The sequence below is a fragment of the Octodon degus genome, unplaced genomic scaffold (genome assembly GCF_000260255.1).
Source record: "Octodon degus isolate 3935 unplaced genomic scaffold, OctDeg1.0 scaffold00007, whole genome shotgun sequence".
Classification (NCBI taxonomy): Eukaryota; Metazoa; Chordata; class Mammalia; order Rodentia; family Octodontidae; genus Octodon; species Octodon degus.
The window spans coordinates 32116690-32130261 of record NW_004524583.1 but is presented as its reverse complement, the minus strand read 5'-3'; the positions used below and the strand labels follow the sequence as shown (position 1 = coordinate 32130261).

At 45.9% G+C, this 13572-nt stretch overlaps 2 protein-coding genes across 4 annotated transcripts in view; one reads left to right on the top strand and one right to left on the bottom strand.

Moving 5' to 3' along the window:
* The window catches only part of Heatr4 (HEAT repeat containing 4), a 39050-nt gene that overhangs the window by 15590 nt on the left and 9888 nt on the right, over positions 1–13572 (top strand). For all 3 annotated transcript variants that reach the window (XM_023703436.1, XM_023703439.1, XM_023703435.1), the window contains 10 exons: positions 884–1063; positions 1847–2007; positions 2617–2721; positions 4447–4565; positions 5068–5248; positions 5834–5903; positions 7175–7364; positions 8002–8080; positions 8970–9129; positions 11926–11984. In XM_023703436.1, the coding sequence (XP_023559204.1) occupies positions 884–1063; positions 1847–2007; positions 2617–2721; positions 4447–4565; positions 5068–5248; positions 5834–5903; positions 7175–7364; positions 8002–8080; positions 8970–9129; positions 11926–11984 (1304 nt within the window). The remainder of the gene's footprint in view (positions 1–883; positions 1064–1846; positions 2008–2616; positions 2722–4446; positions 4566–5067; positions 5249–5833; positions 5904–7174; positions 7365–8001; positions 8081–8969; positions 9130–11925; positions 11985–13572) is intronic.
* On the bottom strand, positions 11560–13572 carry Riox1 (ribosomal oxygenase 1; the record flags this gene model as incomplete). The annotated part of the gene is made up of 1 exon (XM_023701189.1): positions 11560–13572. A coding segment is annotated over one exon (1473 nt), but the record flags the coding sequence as incomplete, so codon positions are not given.

The window sequence follows — 13572 nt, the reverse complement described above, 5'->3', positions numbered from 1 at the left end:
CTCCCTGAATGCTGTAAAGATACCTCTGTGAACTCTGGAATCACAACTATCATATGTTGTTAGAAGAGATGGAGTAAAGTTCATCCAGAATGAACTCCATGCTCCTGACCTGTCCCCAGAACACCGTGGAGTGCTACGGCCTCAAGAACTCCAGCCAAAGTGCCTGACCCTGCGCCCCGATAAACCATGCACTCATCCTGTGCCCTCCTAGTGCTATATGTGGCCTACGCTAGTCTTGTGACTCTGAATGTTTATAGTTAAACTTGAAAGCCTCCTTGGTAAGTTCTGCAGTGATTCCCTACCTTGCTTAGATCAACCAAAGTCGAAAATCAGAGACAATGAGAAAACACTGTATAGGCCCTGTGAACCCAACACTCAGACGCTGAGGCAGAAGGATCAGTGAGTTCAAGGTCCGCCTACACTATGTAACAATACTTTACCTCAAACACCAACCCGATAAACAAATGGCAGCCAGCATGATGGTACATTCCTATAATTCCAGCACTCTGGCAGGGTGAGGCAAGGAGATCCTAAGATTGAGACCAGCCCTGGCAACTTAGTGAGACTGCCTGTGAATGAATGGATGGATGACAAAGCAGCATCTAAACATAATTGTGGTTATTAAAAACCTTACATCTTGTTTAGGTTTGATTTTTGCCACAAAACTATTAATGTCCACCACAGCATAGCTGGAAATCTTTGGCTTGAATACAGCACCTTAGAGGGGCAGGAAGTAGCATTCTAATACAGACCCAGCATATGCTCTAATCCCTTGAGCATAACCTTTCCAGGTACAGGAGCATAGCTGACTGTGATTACAGTAAGTAGCAGGAGGCACAGGAAAAGGCTAGGACTCTTCTTACCTGGCTCTTTTTGATCACAGACCAGGGGGCTATGAAAGCCCCGTTAATAAAGGACTTGCCAGAGGCTCTGCAGCCTTCCCTGGAGGCTGCTCTTTGTGACAAGAACGTCAATGTGAGGATGGCAGCAGCACTGTGCCAGTATGCCACACAGTCGCATAACCCCCTTGCCCAGGACATCATGGAGACAGCTCTAGTGAAGGGTGAGTAACGCTGTGCTGCTGCTCTCCTGGGAATATGGGCTAGAGGGGATCCCTCTCCATCAGCTTCCGTAGTCTTCCCTTCCACTCACACTGTGATGTCTGCTACATCAGGTTTGGGTTTATGTTGGAACATTCAGAAAGCAGTTCTTCCTAGGTACTTTTACAAAGCCAAGATTTTCATAGACATCTGATAAGAAACTATGCCCTAAAATGGATGGTCACTATGTTAAGTGAAATAGGCCTGACTCAGAAAATAAGTACACCATGTTCTCACTCAGCGCCAACCTGAATGGAGAGGTGACTGCTAGAGGCTGGGAAGTAGGGGCAAGGAGGGAGCAGAAGGTAGCTCAAGGGAAAGTGGCTGATAACTGCGTGCTACATGTACTGAAATACCACACTGAACCCCATTAATGTGTACAGTTATTACATGTTAATTAAACCCATGGCCTCTTTCATACCTGATTCTTTATTGAAAAGATATAACAATATCAAGTATATTGCTTAAATTTTAAAAACCACCACCTGAGCACATCTTGCTTCAGTTTTATACGGTAACTTCCAAGCGTCACTCACATGGCTTGTTGGGAGTTATTTGATCACAATGGCTCTAGGCAGGGGTGGTGAGGCCAGGAACCCCAGCACTTGGGCGGCTGAGGCAGGAAGATTGTTACAACAGAACAAAACACGGCTCCGTCAGGTGATAGGCCAGAAGTGCATCACTGTTCTCTCCATCTGGGGGAAACATCACCCCTGTGGACTCATTCCTTCACCCCACCGTGGCAGGTAACAGTGCAGACAGCTGGGCTGCAGCTCAGTGCTTGGCTGTTGAAGGTAATGCCACTTACCCAGTGATTAAGAGGATCCTCCACCAGCTGTTTAACAAGAAGACTGAGGACACTGAGGACCAGTCTTGTATCCTCCTGCGTCATCTCAGTGGAAAGACAGTACGTGCCCCTTATGGGTCAGAGGGGACACTAAGTTTTGGGAAATATTTAGATCTTTGTGACCAGTACGTATAAGGAATCCAAAGTGCAGGTGTCTGGGTAGGATAATCTCAAGCACAGGTAACAGTGCGCCACGTGTGGGTAAACGTGGGTGAGGAAGTGTTATGGGGAGACTTCATAACAGCAGGCTGAGAAAAGTGAGAAGTAGGTTGAAAATAATTTCTAACTGTACAAGAAGAGTTGTAACATGTAGAACTTGCTTCTGAAAGAGGCTTACCTCTGAAAGCGTCACAGACCTACAATAGTTTCTTTCCTAGCAAATAGGAAACAATGGTTGAAGCATATATAAATCATCTTTGGGTAAAAATAAAATCAGGAACATTGTTCATTAAATCCATATTTTCTTCCTTGATTATGATATTAGAGTCAGGTGGCTTGGATGGAGCAGTACTCGTCTCTTATAAACTCACCCTGTCCTTTATTAGGAGTGGGTATTTCACGACCCTGGGACATTAATTATACTGGATGCCATTTATGATGTAACTCCAAGATTCCAGTATCTCGCAGTGTGATCATGACCACTGATGCCAAGTTGCTTCCTTTCCTCAGACCCTGATACATACCATGCTTGCTGTGGAGCTGAACAGCCATCAGTGGAAGGACCGGGCAATGGCCTGCCGGGTCTTTGCCAGGATCACTGGAAACGTCTGTTTAGTAAGCTTGGTCTCTTTGCTTCCAGGACAGGAAGCCTAAGTTAGCTATAAGGAACTTTTCTACCTTTTCCTGCCATGTAGTACCTCACCAAATAGATTTCTGCCCCCACATTGCTACCTCTGATAACCCAGAATTATCTTGCCAACACATCTTCCTGTGACATAAGCCAGTGTTTCTCAGTATGGTGGCAGTTCACAAGCTATAAGGGAGCCACAACAAAACACACACACAAAAACCAAGAGAAAGGACTTAGACACTTAGTCATTAAACACTGCTTCAGTACCAGTGGGCTTTATAAAAGTTTCAATCAATGATATATTTTCACCACACTCCTAGCCTTAAAATTGGTCCTTCATCACAGTTTAAAGAGTTCAAAAACACAACAGCCCTACTCAACAAGTGCCTGTTCTGGTTCTCTGAGGGGTCAGCACATACATCTATAAAACATAGATCCTAAGCCAGGCATGGTGGCAGACTCCTATAGTCGTAGCACTTGGGAGGCCGAGACAGGACTGCTGTGAGTTCAAGGCCAACCTGGGCAACATGGTTAAGTTAAAGGCCAGCCTGAACTATATAGTGAGACCCTGTCTCAACAACAAAAAACTAAAACATAGCTCCAGCCAAGTGGCCAAGTCCTAGGGCATCAGCACAGGCTTCTGTGAGATAAGCTCTCACGTTGGGCCGGCCAGTCAGAATATGCATTTTTATAGCTTTAACATCTGAATCATCACACATTCTCCTCCTTTGCACTTTTCACTCAGGAGTACTAACTTACAGTGGATAGACACGCAGAGTTGGTAGTGAACAAGGTACAGATGAGGACTTCAGAGCAGACTGCTGGAACTGAGGGAGGCTGCTTGTCTATGCATTGCTTCATTTATCAGTAAGCAGTTTCTGACCCCATTCTACATTGCTAGGCTTGATACTATCTTCCCTTGATAAATGTTACACACAGAAGCAGCTATAAGCGATGGGGATTTCCTATGGTTCCACAGGGAACACATGCATTTTGAGCTAAATCCTACAGAGTCAGAAAACATTGGCCATCAGGTGGGAGGGAAGGAGAGATGTTTCAGGCAGGAAGAACAGCATGGCTACATTTACATCACAACCAGCTACACATATAGGACTGCGTATCCCTTGCCCTCTTAGAGAAATAGACTGATAGTGTGGCCAGCTGCCCTGGTTTGTCCAGAGAGTGGTGGCCAACCTGTAGCATGCTTATTATTTTCTTTTCTTTAAGATGAAAGGTGTTAATGCATGAGTTGTTTTTCTAACCTAAAACTTCAGGATTCAGGTTTAATTGCCATGTTAGCTTTGCAATAAATAAGTGGGTTCTGGGTTTCAGTTTGGGTGTTCGTCTCTAAAAGGTCTGTCATCACTGTATCAGACCATTGAGTACTAAAATCCGGAAAGACCCAAGCAAATGAAAATAAATGGTCACCCATTAAACATCACTTTCAAGTCTTCAGTCTCTTACGCAGACTGTGCTGGCCCTGAAGCTGTACAGTAGTTTAAAGGATGAGCTTAGGAAACAGCTGGACTTGGGTCCTGGTTCTGGCCCCTCATGTTAGCCCTGGCCAAGTGAATCAAAGGTTCGGTTGCGCCACCTATGACTGGTAATAATGACTGTCCCACTGTTTTGGGAGACTAAAGGGGAGGCATAACACCAAGGAGGAAATCAGCATTTAATAAATGATAGCCAGTTATTACACCCTTTTACAGGACATGAAACACAAGCTGATCCAGCTGATGTGGGATGACTGGAATAAGGAAGTGAGGCAAGCGGCTGCCCGCGCACTGGGGCAAATGAGCCTTGGGAAAGAGGTACATGATGCGATTAGGTAAGACCTGGTCAACATGAGAGAACCTTCCATCCTTAGAAGCAGTTAGTGGGCCTTGGATAAAGGCACCTGGCATTTGCTGAGCTCCCCTGCACGCCCTGTATTGTACTAGGTCCCACTGTAACATACGCAGTGACTATGGAAACCAACAGTGAGGCTAGAGGAAGCAGCATTCACTAAGTTCATTTATATATGCAGTGATTCTGGGCATCAGAGGAAATTTGAAAAACAGGACAGTTATGAACAGCACAAGCTGGATACACAAGGCCTAAATAAAAAACCAAATCATATTCAAGACAAATGGCATCTATCATACCTGCTATGGAATGGAGTATTCAGTGCAGGACACAGGCCAAGTTTCACAGAGGATGGGGAGACAGCAGTCGTTCTAGGCTGGGAGCCGGTTACCAACTACGTGACATGCATGTAAGGGAACCGGAGGATGGGCAGTATGCAGTGAAAGTTTAAGGGGGAAAAAATAAAAGCAGTTTGTGCTTTGTAGGGTTAAACTGGTTGAAGGAAATGCCCAGGAGCGTGTGAAAGCACTCTCCCTGATAGGTGGGCTCAAGCTCATGACTGTCAAGCTCCTTCCAGGCTTCCTGCACTGCTTCTCTGATGAATTCGTGGCAGTTCGGCAGGCAGCGTGTTCGGCAGCAGGTGCCCTGCAGATCCGCAACAAGATGGTGAGTCAAGAAACATGATCACATCTTACCTGGATGACCTGAAGAGACTACCTTCCCTTGGGGTGCACAATACACTGACCATTCTGTGGGGACACAGAATGAGAGATGGGAACCAAGAAAAAGCCACAGCAGCCCGTGTGAACCATTTAGCTCCCAGGTCCCTACCCTAGAATCTTGTTTTCACCTGTTAGCTTCCTTCAGTGCTAATGGGCATGAGGATCAATTCCAGTGAGTGGAAGTTATTAAAGGAAATGTGGCTGAGGTATTTAAAAGAAGTCTGAGAGGGGTATAGCTCATCTTATCAGGCAGGCCTCCAGTTTGATCCCCATCCACACTACCCCAAAACATGCACAAAAAAAGAAGGCTGAATAGGCACAGATCTGTGGGCTGAAAAGTCCAGAACAGGTCATTCTGCTATCATGCTGTATACAGGCTAGGAGTTCAGGCTCCAGCTCATTTGCCAGTAGCATCAACAGGTCACTTTCCAGTTCTAGTACCATTTAAAGACAAGTACTATCCCTGTTTCTCATCTGTTCTTGTTCTGGTTGTCTTCAATCAACAGTGACTTTTGTCTGTTTACCCCAGGTGCTTGAATGCCTCCTGAATCTGATGCAGACAGATCCTTTTTGGAAAACCAAAGCTTTTGCCATTCGAGGTATTAAGAGTAGTGACCCTAACTTTTTCTTTTTTTTGATAGTGTCTAACTATGTCTAGGCTGGGCCTGAACTCATTAGATAGCCCAGGCTGGCCCTGAATTCATGGCAGCCTCCTGTCTCAGCCTGATGCTGCGATGACAGGCATGTGCCATCTCACTCAGTTTCAACTCAACTTTAAATAACTTCTCCTGTGTGAATGTTAATGATGCCCAGAAATTCTCTAGTCAGGGAATGCGAAAGTAGGAGAGAATGATCTGAAGTTTCTGAAGTTGCTTGTCTGAGAAAGGAGATTTTTAGCTTTAAGTGAATTTAGATCTCCATCATACTTGTTAAGGCAGAGGGCAGACAACAGAATTGAGAAGAAGTACCAAATGGGTATCCACTGTTGGATAATCTTGCACTCCCAGGAGGTTCAACGGTAGCACTCTGTAGAGCCCTTAAATCCTGTGCTCTGTTCTTCCTAATTCTTTAGGATCTTCAGCTTTGTTTCTCTTTGACATGGTCTTTGGCAGGTCTCTAGCCACCACACCTTGACTTAAGCTGGTGGCTGTGAGCTTTCCAGTGCTGTGGCAAAATACCTGAAGGAAAAAAAAAAACCTTAAAAGAAGGAAAGGTTCATTTGGCTCACAGCCTCAGTCCATGGTTGGTCCACTCCATTGCTTGGGGCTACAATGAAAGAGGCTCTCATGGTAGAACGTGCAGGGCAGAGGACAGCTGTTCATCTCACTGCAGCTGGCAGCAAACAGAGCAGAGGCCATGGGTCCAGCATAGCATGTGTGGCCCTCCTCAAGTCCTGCTTCCTCTAACGAGACCGTACTTTAGAAGCTTCCACAACCTCCCAGTAGTACCATGGGCAATTTTTTTTTGGAGGGTGGGTATTTAAGATTCAAACCCTAACAGCTATTCTTCTAAAATATCTGTCCCATATCTCAGCCATAATTAGGCAAATTAGTTTGTGGGCAAAGTTGAAATCAATCATCATTCTAGTAATCTTTTGAAGGTAATATCTCACTCTAATTTATCTCTGCAACTTGTGTATATGTGGGTGTGCTGCTGAGGATCAAAGTAGGGCTGCACATAGCTAGGTGAGGACTCTGTCACCTCAGCCTCCCAGCCCACTAGGGTTTTATTTTTTATCCCTGAGATTCTGAGAGTGGTAAGTTACCATCCAAAGGGAAGATAAGGTTTGCAATAACCTATTTTTGGATGCTCAGATAGAGCCAACTAGGTCCTCAGTAACAGCTGGACATGCTGCCCTCTATCTCCGCAGCTGTGGGGCAGATTGGGGAAGTAAATCCCCAGGTGGCTGATCTCCTGCTCTGGGCCGTCCACTATGAGGAATCGCCAGGTGTACGACTGGAAGCATGCCGTAGCATCCTGGCCCTCAAACTTCAAGGGGACAGAGTCAGGAACACCTTCCTAGATGTGCTGCTTCTGGAGAGTCATGAAGCTGTTCTCAAGTAAGCACTCAATTCTGGTGCCTGCCACGATATCCTGGATGGCCAACTCTGCCATCCTGCCTTTCTAGGCTCCCTCCCAGAAGTTAATGGCCCCTGTATCACTTACTTACCACCCAAATATGTGACAGAAAAACCAGCCAAACTCATACAGTTGTGGGCTGGTCTCCCGACACACACACTCAGCTGGCTTTTGAGTACTCTATCATATATTCCACTGTTTACCAAGTACCAAATGTGACAAGTCTTTAGAGTCAAGAACTCTGGTGCTTGAATTACAGCTCTGTCACAGAATAGCGGTGTGAGCCTGGGGAGGTGGCGCTTAAACTCACTGTGCCTTTTTTCTTTTCTTTTCTTTTTCCAAAGAATCAAATGATAGATGAGAGTCTACATAACAGACCTGCAGTGCCAATGAAATGACATTTGGTATCTGTCACAGTTTAATAAATGGTGCTTTTTAGAACTTTTACATATCACATGTATCATTTCAAAAAGTGCACGATATCCCTAGGAACCTCAGCAAAATTGGAGTGAGGATTGAAATTTAGGATTCTTGTTTAATTCCAAGCCCTGTATTTTCTACCCCTGTGCTTTTAAGAATAAGGCAGAACAATATAAGATGTCTGTCCTTCTCTTTCAGGGAAATTTACCAGGCAATGAAGATGCTCAGCTTAGGAAATGAAGAATATGAAGAAATGGTCCAGGAGGTCAAGAACAGGGTAAATAAGTAGAGTGTTTTCCAGGGATAATTCAGGGCTCGCAAGAGTTCCTGGGATCCCTTTTACTCCTAAGCATATATATGTCCGTTCCCTATCACAGAAACACTTCACACACCAACCACAGATTGTACTGTTTGAAGAGATAAAACATGTGCAAGTTGGGTTTATAAAATACAGTTTGTAATGAGGGCTTAAACAAACTGGTTTTTACCCTCTTTCCCTTCCTGTTTTCTCCCCCACCATTCCTTACATCTAAGTTTTTCCTTCTTTTTTTGCCTATGGGCATAAAGAAGGAATGAGAGATTAAACCTACCCCCCTACATTTTCTTTTTCATTCTCAATTTTCCTTAATTCCTAATGTGGGGTCTTTCACTAATGGAACTCTCTAGCTGAAAGGGTTCTAGTTGTTCTAGTGCTATTACCTAAGATGAAGGAACATAAGGAAAATGACTTAAAAATGGTAAGTCACAAAACCATCTTACCACAAAACAGGTATTTCTTAGCAGACTCCTTTCATCATGGCCAAACAGGTAAAGTAAAATTTGTATTAGTAGGTATATTAAAAAAAAAAACCTCTAGCCAAAATTTAGGTATCCATGTGTCACCTAACGCTGATGAGCACAAAAGTGTTATAGTATTAATGCTTTTTGATAATTTGCTCTCTAAATTTTTTAACATGCTTTATTTTATTTATTTGTGTGTGTGTATGTGTGTGTGTGTGCGTGTGTGCGCGTGTGTGGCCAGCTCAGCCCACCAGGGGGCGGGGCTGGCTGGTATGTGGTGCTGGGGGATTGAACCGCGGTCACTGTGCTTTGCTAAGCTTGTTCTAAGTAGGTGCTTTAGACCACTGAGCCATCTCACCAGCCCCTTAACATCTGTTTTAATCTAGATTGAAACTCTAAACCAAAAGGACTTGCTGACGCAGAAAATATTCAAGATGGAGAGAGTCATAGGAAAAGTGAAAGAAGCAGCAAAACGTGTTTACTCACAACCCAAAAAAGGGCAAAAACAATTGAAACTCCATACTTTCCTCCAAGAAACTTTTCAGGGTAAGTTTCCTTAGGGTGAATCCTATGTCTTAACTCCTTTTTAATGAAAAATTATTTGAGATGGGGTCTTGCTTTGTAGTCCAGGCTGGCTTCAAACTCATTGTGTAATCTAGGATGGCCTCAAACCCTGGTAACTCTATCTCAGCCTCCCAGTGCTACACCCAGCTGTTTTTTTTTGTTTGTTTGTTTTGTGTTTTTTTTCTTTTTTTTTTTTTAAATAAACCTTTTCTAGGCCAAGTGTCATGGTATGTTCCAGCACTCCAATAGCTACCATGGGTTCAAGGCCAACCTGGGCTACATACTGAATTCAAAACTAGCCTGGACTTCATAGCAAGACCCATTCTCAAAAAAACAAAACAGGGGCTGGGGAGATGGCTCAGTAGAATAAGCGCTTCCCTGGCAAGTGCAAGGGCCTGAGTTCAATCTCTGGTTCCACAAAAAAAAAAAAAAAAAAAACAATAACCTACTCCACAATATACACTTGAGACTTAGTAGACAGTCTCATAGGATGATAGGACCCTGTTGGTATTTAGAACAGGGTCAACAGACCATCTACTTGGTCTGTTATTTTTTACCCCAGGTTTACTACTTATTTTTGCCTCCTTAAGAAAAGGTAAGACTGAAAAGTTAGGTCCAAAAAAAGACAACCTGCCGGGGAGATGGCTCAGTGGAATAAGCACTTCCCTGGCAAGCGCAAGGGCCTGAGTTCAATCCCCGGTTCCGCAAAAAAAAAGACAACCTAAGGGCCAGCCAGATACCTCAGCAGACTAAAGCGCCTGCTTAGGCAGAGCACAGTGGCTGGAGTTCAAGCCCCAGTATCCCATGCTGGCCCCAGCCCCTCCCCCTCAGATGCACTGAGAAGGCCTCTGAGACTGGGCCTGGTGGTGCTTGCCCGTAATCCCAGTGCTTGGGAGGTTGAAAAGAGGAGAATCACTACGAGTCGAATCTAGGTAGTAAGACCCTGTAGACCTCGTACTAAATACCAAAACAAAAAAAAAGACAACTTAGAAAAAGCACAAGTCTTTATAAAACAAAAGAAAAAAACTGTGTAGGTTTGATTCAGCAACAAAGGCCTTAGAAGCGGGATTCAAGGAAGAGTCGTCATCGCTTTTATTCACATATATCTATGCTTTTATAAATTTTGTGTGTGCTGTGCTGTGCTGGGGACAGGCCAGAGGAGTACTCTTTAAGCCAAAGCTGCTTTTATAAGTATTTTTGAGACACCATCTTACTATATAGTTCAGACTGGCCTTGAATCTACTACATAGCCTTGGCAGGCCTTGAACTTGCAGTGATCCTCCTGCCTCAGCCTCCTAAGAGCCAAGATTATAGGTGTGCACCACCATGCCAGTTTTGTAATTTTAAACAAAGACTTTAAAGTTCTCAGCCTTCAAAAACTGGCCCTGTGGGCCAGGGAGATAGCTCAGCAGCTTAAACCTTGCACTGTCTGGCAAATGCAAAGTCTCAGTTTAATCCCCGGTACAAAAAAAAAAACATTGGCCCCATCAGTTATAGTGATAGGTCCTTAGAAGTCTCAGATACAACCTAGATAATGAGGGCATAGAAATCAAGCTGTACCAAAATAATACTTACAAAATACGTGTGCCCAAGCGTAGTAGCAGCCTCAGGTCATTCAGCCAGCTGCCTACCAGCCACCACCCCAAACCCAGGTCTTCAGTTCCAACTCCAAGTGCTCTTTCTGGTACAACAGGCTCTTTTCCACCAAACATGAGAATATTCACTTGCCAGTTTTGGGGAAGTTTCTTCCAACTGCCAGGAAAAAAATGAGAGAGTGGAAAGTAACTTGAACACCAACCTTCCCTCATGGGCAGCTTGGCTGGCTAAGGTCTGTGACAGCACAGCTGGGTGACAGGCTGCCTCTTTGAGAACAGTACCAGACACTGATGTAAACAAGCACTGAACAAAAACATAATATATGCTGTTAAAGCTAACTCTGGGGCTGGTGAGATGGCTCAGTGGTCTAAAGCACCTACTTAGAACAAGCTAAGCCAAGCAAAGCAAAGCACAGGGACCTCGGTTCAATCCCCCAGCACCACATGCCAGCCCGCCCGCCCCCTGGTGGGCTGAGCTGGCCACACACAAAATAAATAAATAAATATTAAAAAAAAAAAAAGCTAACTCTGCTTTGGGTTTTACATAGAACAATTAAAATAAGTAAATTACATTCAAAGTGAAAGAAATTACCCCAATCAGATGAGTTTCTCTAATGCTTGCATGTTGGTGCTAGGGATCTAGGGACTGAACCCAGGGCTATATGTGCTAACTACATGCTCTACCATTGAGCTATATCCTCAGCCTTCTCCTTTCAAGTTGATAAATATATGCCTTTTACATCCAGCAATCACTTCAAAATGCTCTTCACACATTTCTTTAAACCAACCCACAAAATAATCTACCTTAGAAAAGAGAAACATTCTTTGGCACTTTAATAATTCATACAAACTTATTAACAAAGAGGATACTGACCCCAATCCTCTCCCCAAACTGATGAAAGACAACTCAAATGAAAAGTACAACTTCCAAATAAAAACTTAGGGGTTTTGTTTGTTTTGTGGAGCCAGGGCTTGAATTCAGGCCCTTGTGCTTGCCAGGGAAGCACTTATTCAACTGAGCCATCTCCCCAGCCCCTAAAAACTTAGGTCTTAAGCAGAGTGACAAAACCAGTGCTCACAATACAGAGGCCCAAGAGTAATGAAGCTGGCACTCTGAAATGATCACTTCTGCAGAAATAACTTTTTTTTTTCCTCCTCCAACTTCTTTTATTTTTGTACCTAGATGAGGTGGTTCTTCCCAGAAGACCGTCTGAGGTTTGTGACATTGAAGCAGTCATAAAGGTAAATATGACCATACCGATGGTCATCAAAGTAAGAACAGGAATTAAAAACAAAACCAAAATGGAGGTGATAGTGCTGAATTACTACGGTCTTGTTTCCAGCAATCCACAGTGAACTAATTTTGAGCTAGAGGCACCTTGGTGAGTAGCAGCCCTTTATCATACAGCATGGTTGCCAAAGAAAGCTGGTCATCCACACTGTCACAGGGTAGGTCCCCTACTTTCACAAACTCTGGATAGGAGCGAAGCAAGAATTCCATGGCATCAGCTTGCTGGGGGTAGATTTCCAAGCACTTGGGTTCCTCTAGATGGTAAACACGAGAGTTCTCCACCGTGTAATAGAGAAACAACTGGCCCCCCTCACCCACCAGGCGAGCTATCCCATCCTGCAACATGTGGACTTCCGTTTCTGTTGTCAGCTGGGCACCCACGTTTACTGGCTCTCCAGCCTCCCAGCGAACCGGGAGCCCATAAACGCTCAGTGCCCTCTCACGATCCGTCAGCGCAGGTGGCAGAGAATCGTGAATGAAGTCTTTGGCTCGCTGGTCAGCCACAGCATCGACAGGTGCAAAATGTCCAAGGCGGGCAACCAAGACCCGGACCTTCTCCATGAAGGCGGTTCTTCTCGGATCCTTAGAATCTGAATGCTGGGCGCCCATATAATCCATGAAATCTCGGGGCAGACCCCTTCGAAACTCCACGTTTTCTTCCATGGCAGCCTGCACAGCCAGGGGCAGAATGGCTTCCAGGAAGTCGCCCCAGGTATTGCGCTGGTACGTAGACAACGTAAGGTGCAGAGAGTGAACTTCATCCTGGCATTCAGCTTGGTGAATGAAGCCCCGAGGGAAATAGAGTAAATCCCCAGGTTCCAGCACTGTCTGTAGCACTGGCTCACCAAGGTCCTCCTGGCCGAAGTTGGGGCTAGATGTCAGGGCCAGTTCTTCACCTGGGACCCGGGGCCGGTAGACACGCCACAATTTCCTACCTTCCAGCTGCAGCACGAAAGCCTCGATGTCGTCGTAGTGGGGCGCAAAGCCCTGCGAGTTGGGGGGCGTGAGGTAGACGTTGGAGCCTGCCATGCTTCCAAACTGCTCCTGGAGCACAGCCAAAAACTGCCACACGGTGGTCGAGAAAGCCTGCGGACAGAGGAGGCGCAGGGAGCAGCCGGCCTGGTACAGCGACCACGCGGCCGCGGGCAGCGCGCGGCCCGGCGGGTTCAGGGTCTCGCGCCTCCCGTCCACGTAACGCGCGGCGTCCAGGTGCTGTCCAAACTGCACCTCCTCCTCGCGCAGGATGGAGTCCAGATCTGCGGTGGAGAAGAGGCCCCGGTAGTAGGCGTGGTCCTGCCGCCGCACCAGCACCGCTTCCCGCTCCCAAAGGCGCCGGTAAAAATGGTCCGGCGGCATGGGCGCAATGAGCCACTCAAACAGGCGCGCAGCCCGGCGCCGGCTGCTGGGGATGCGGCTCAGCTCGGCCAGGACGCGCCGCAGGGGGGAGTCCCAGGACAGCTCGCGACCCGCGTCCTCCGCCTGCGCCGCCGAGCCCGCCACGCGCAGCGGGCTGCACCGCAGGGACGGGCCGTCCAGCGC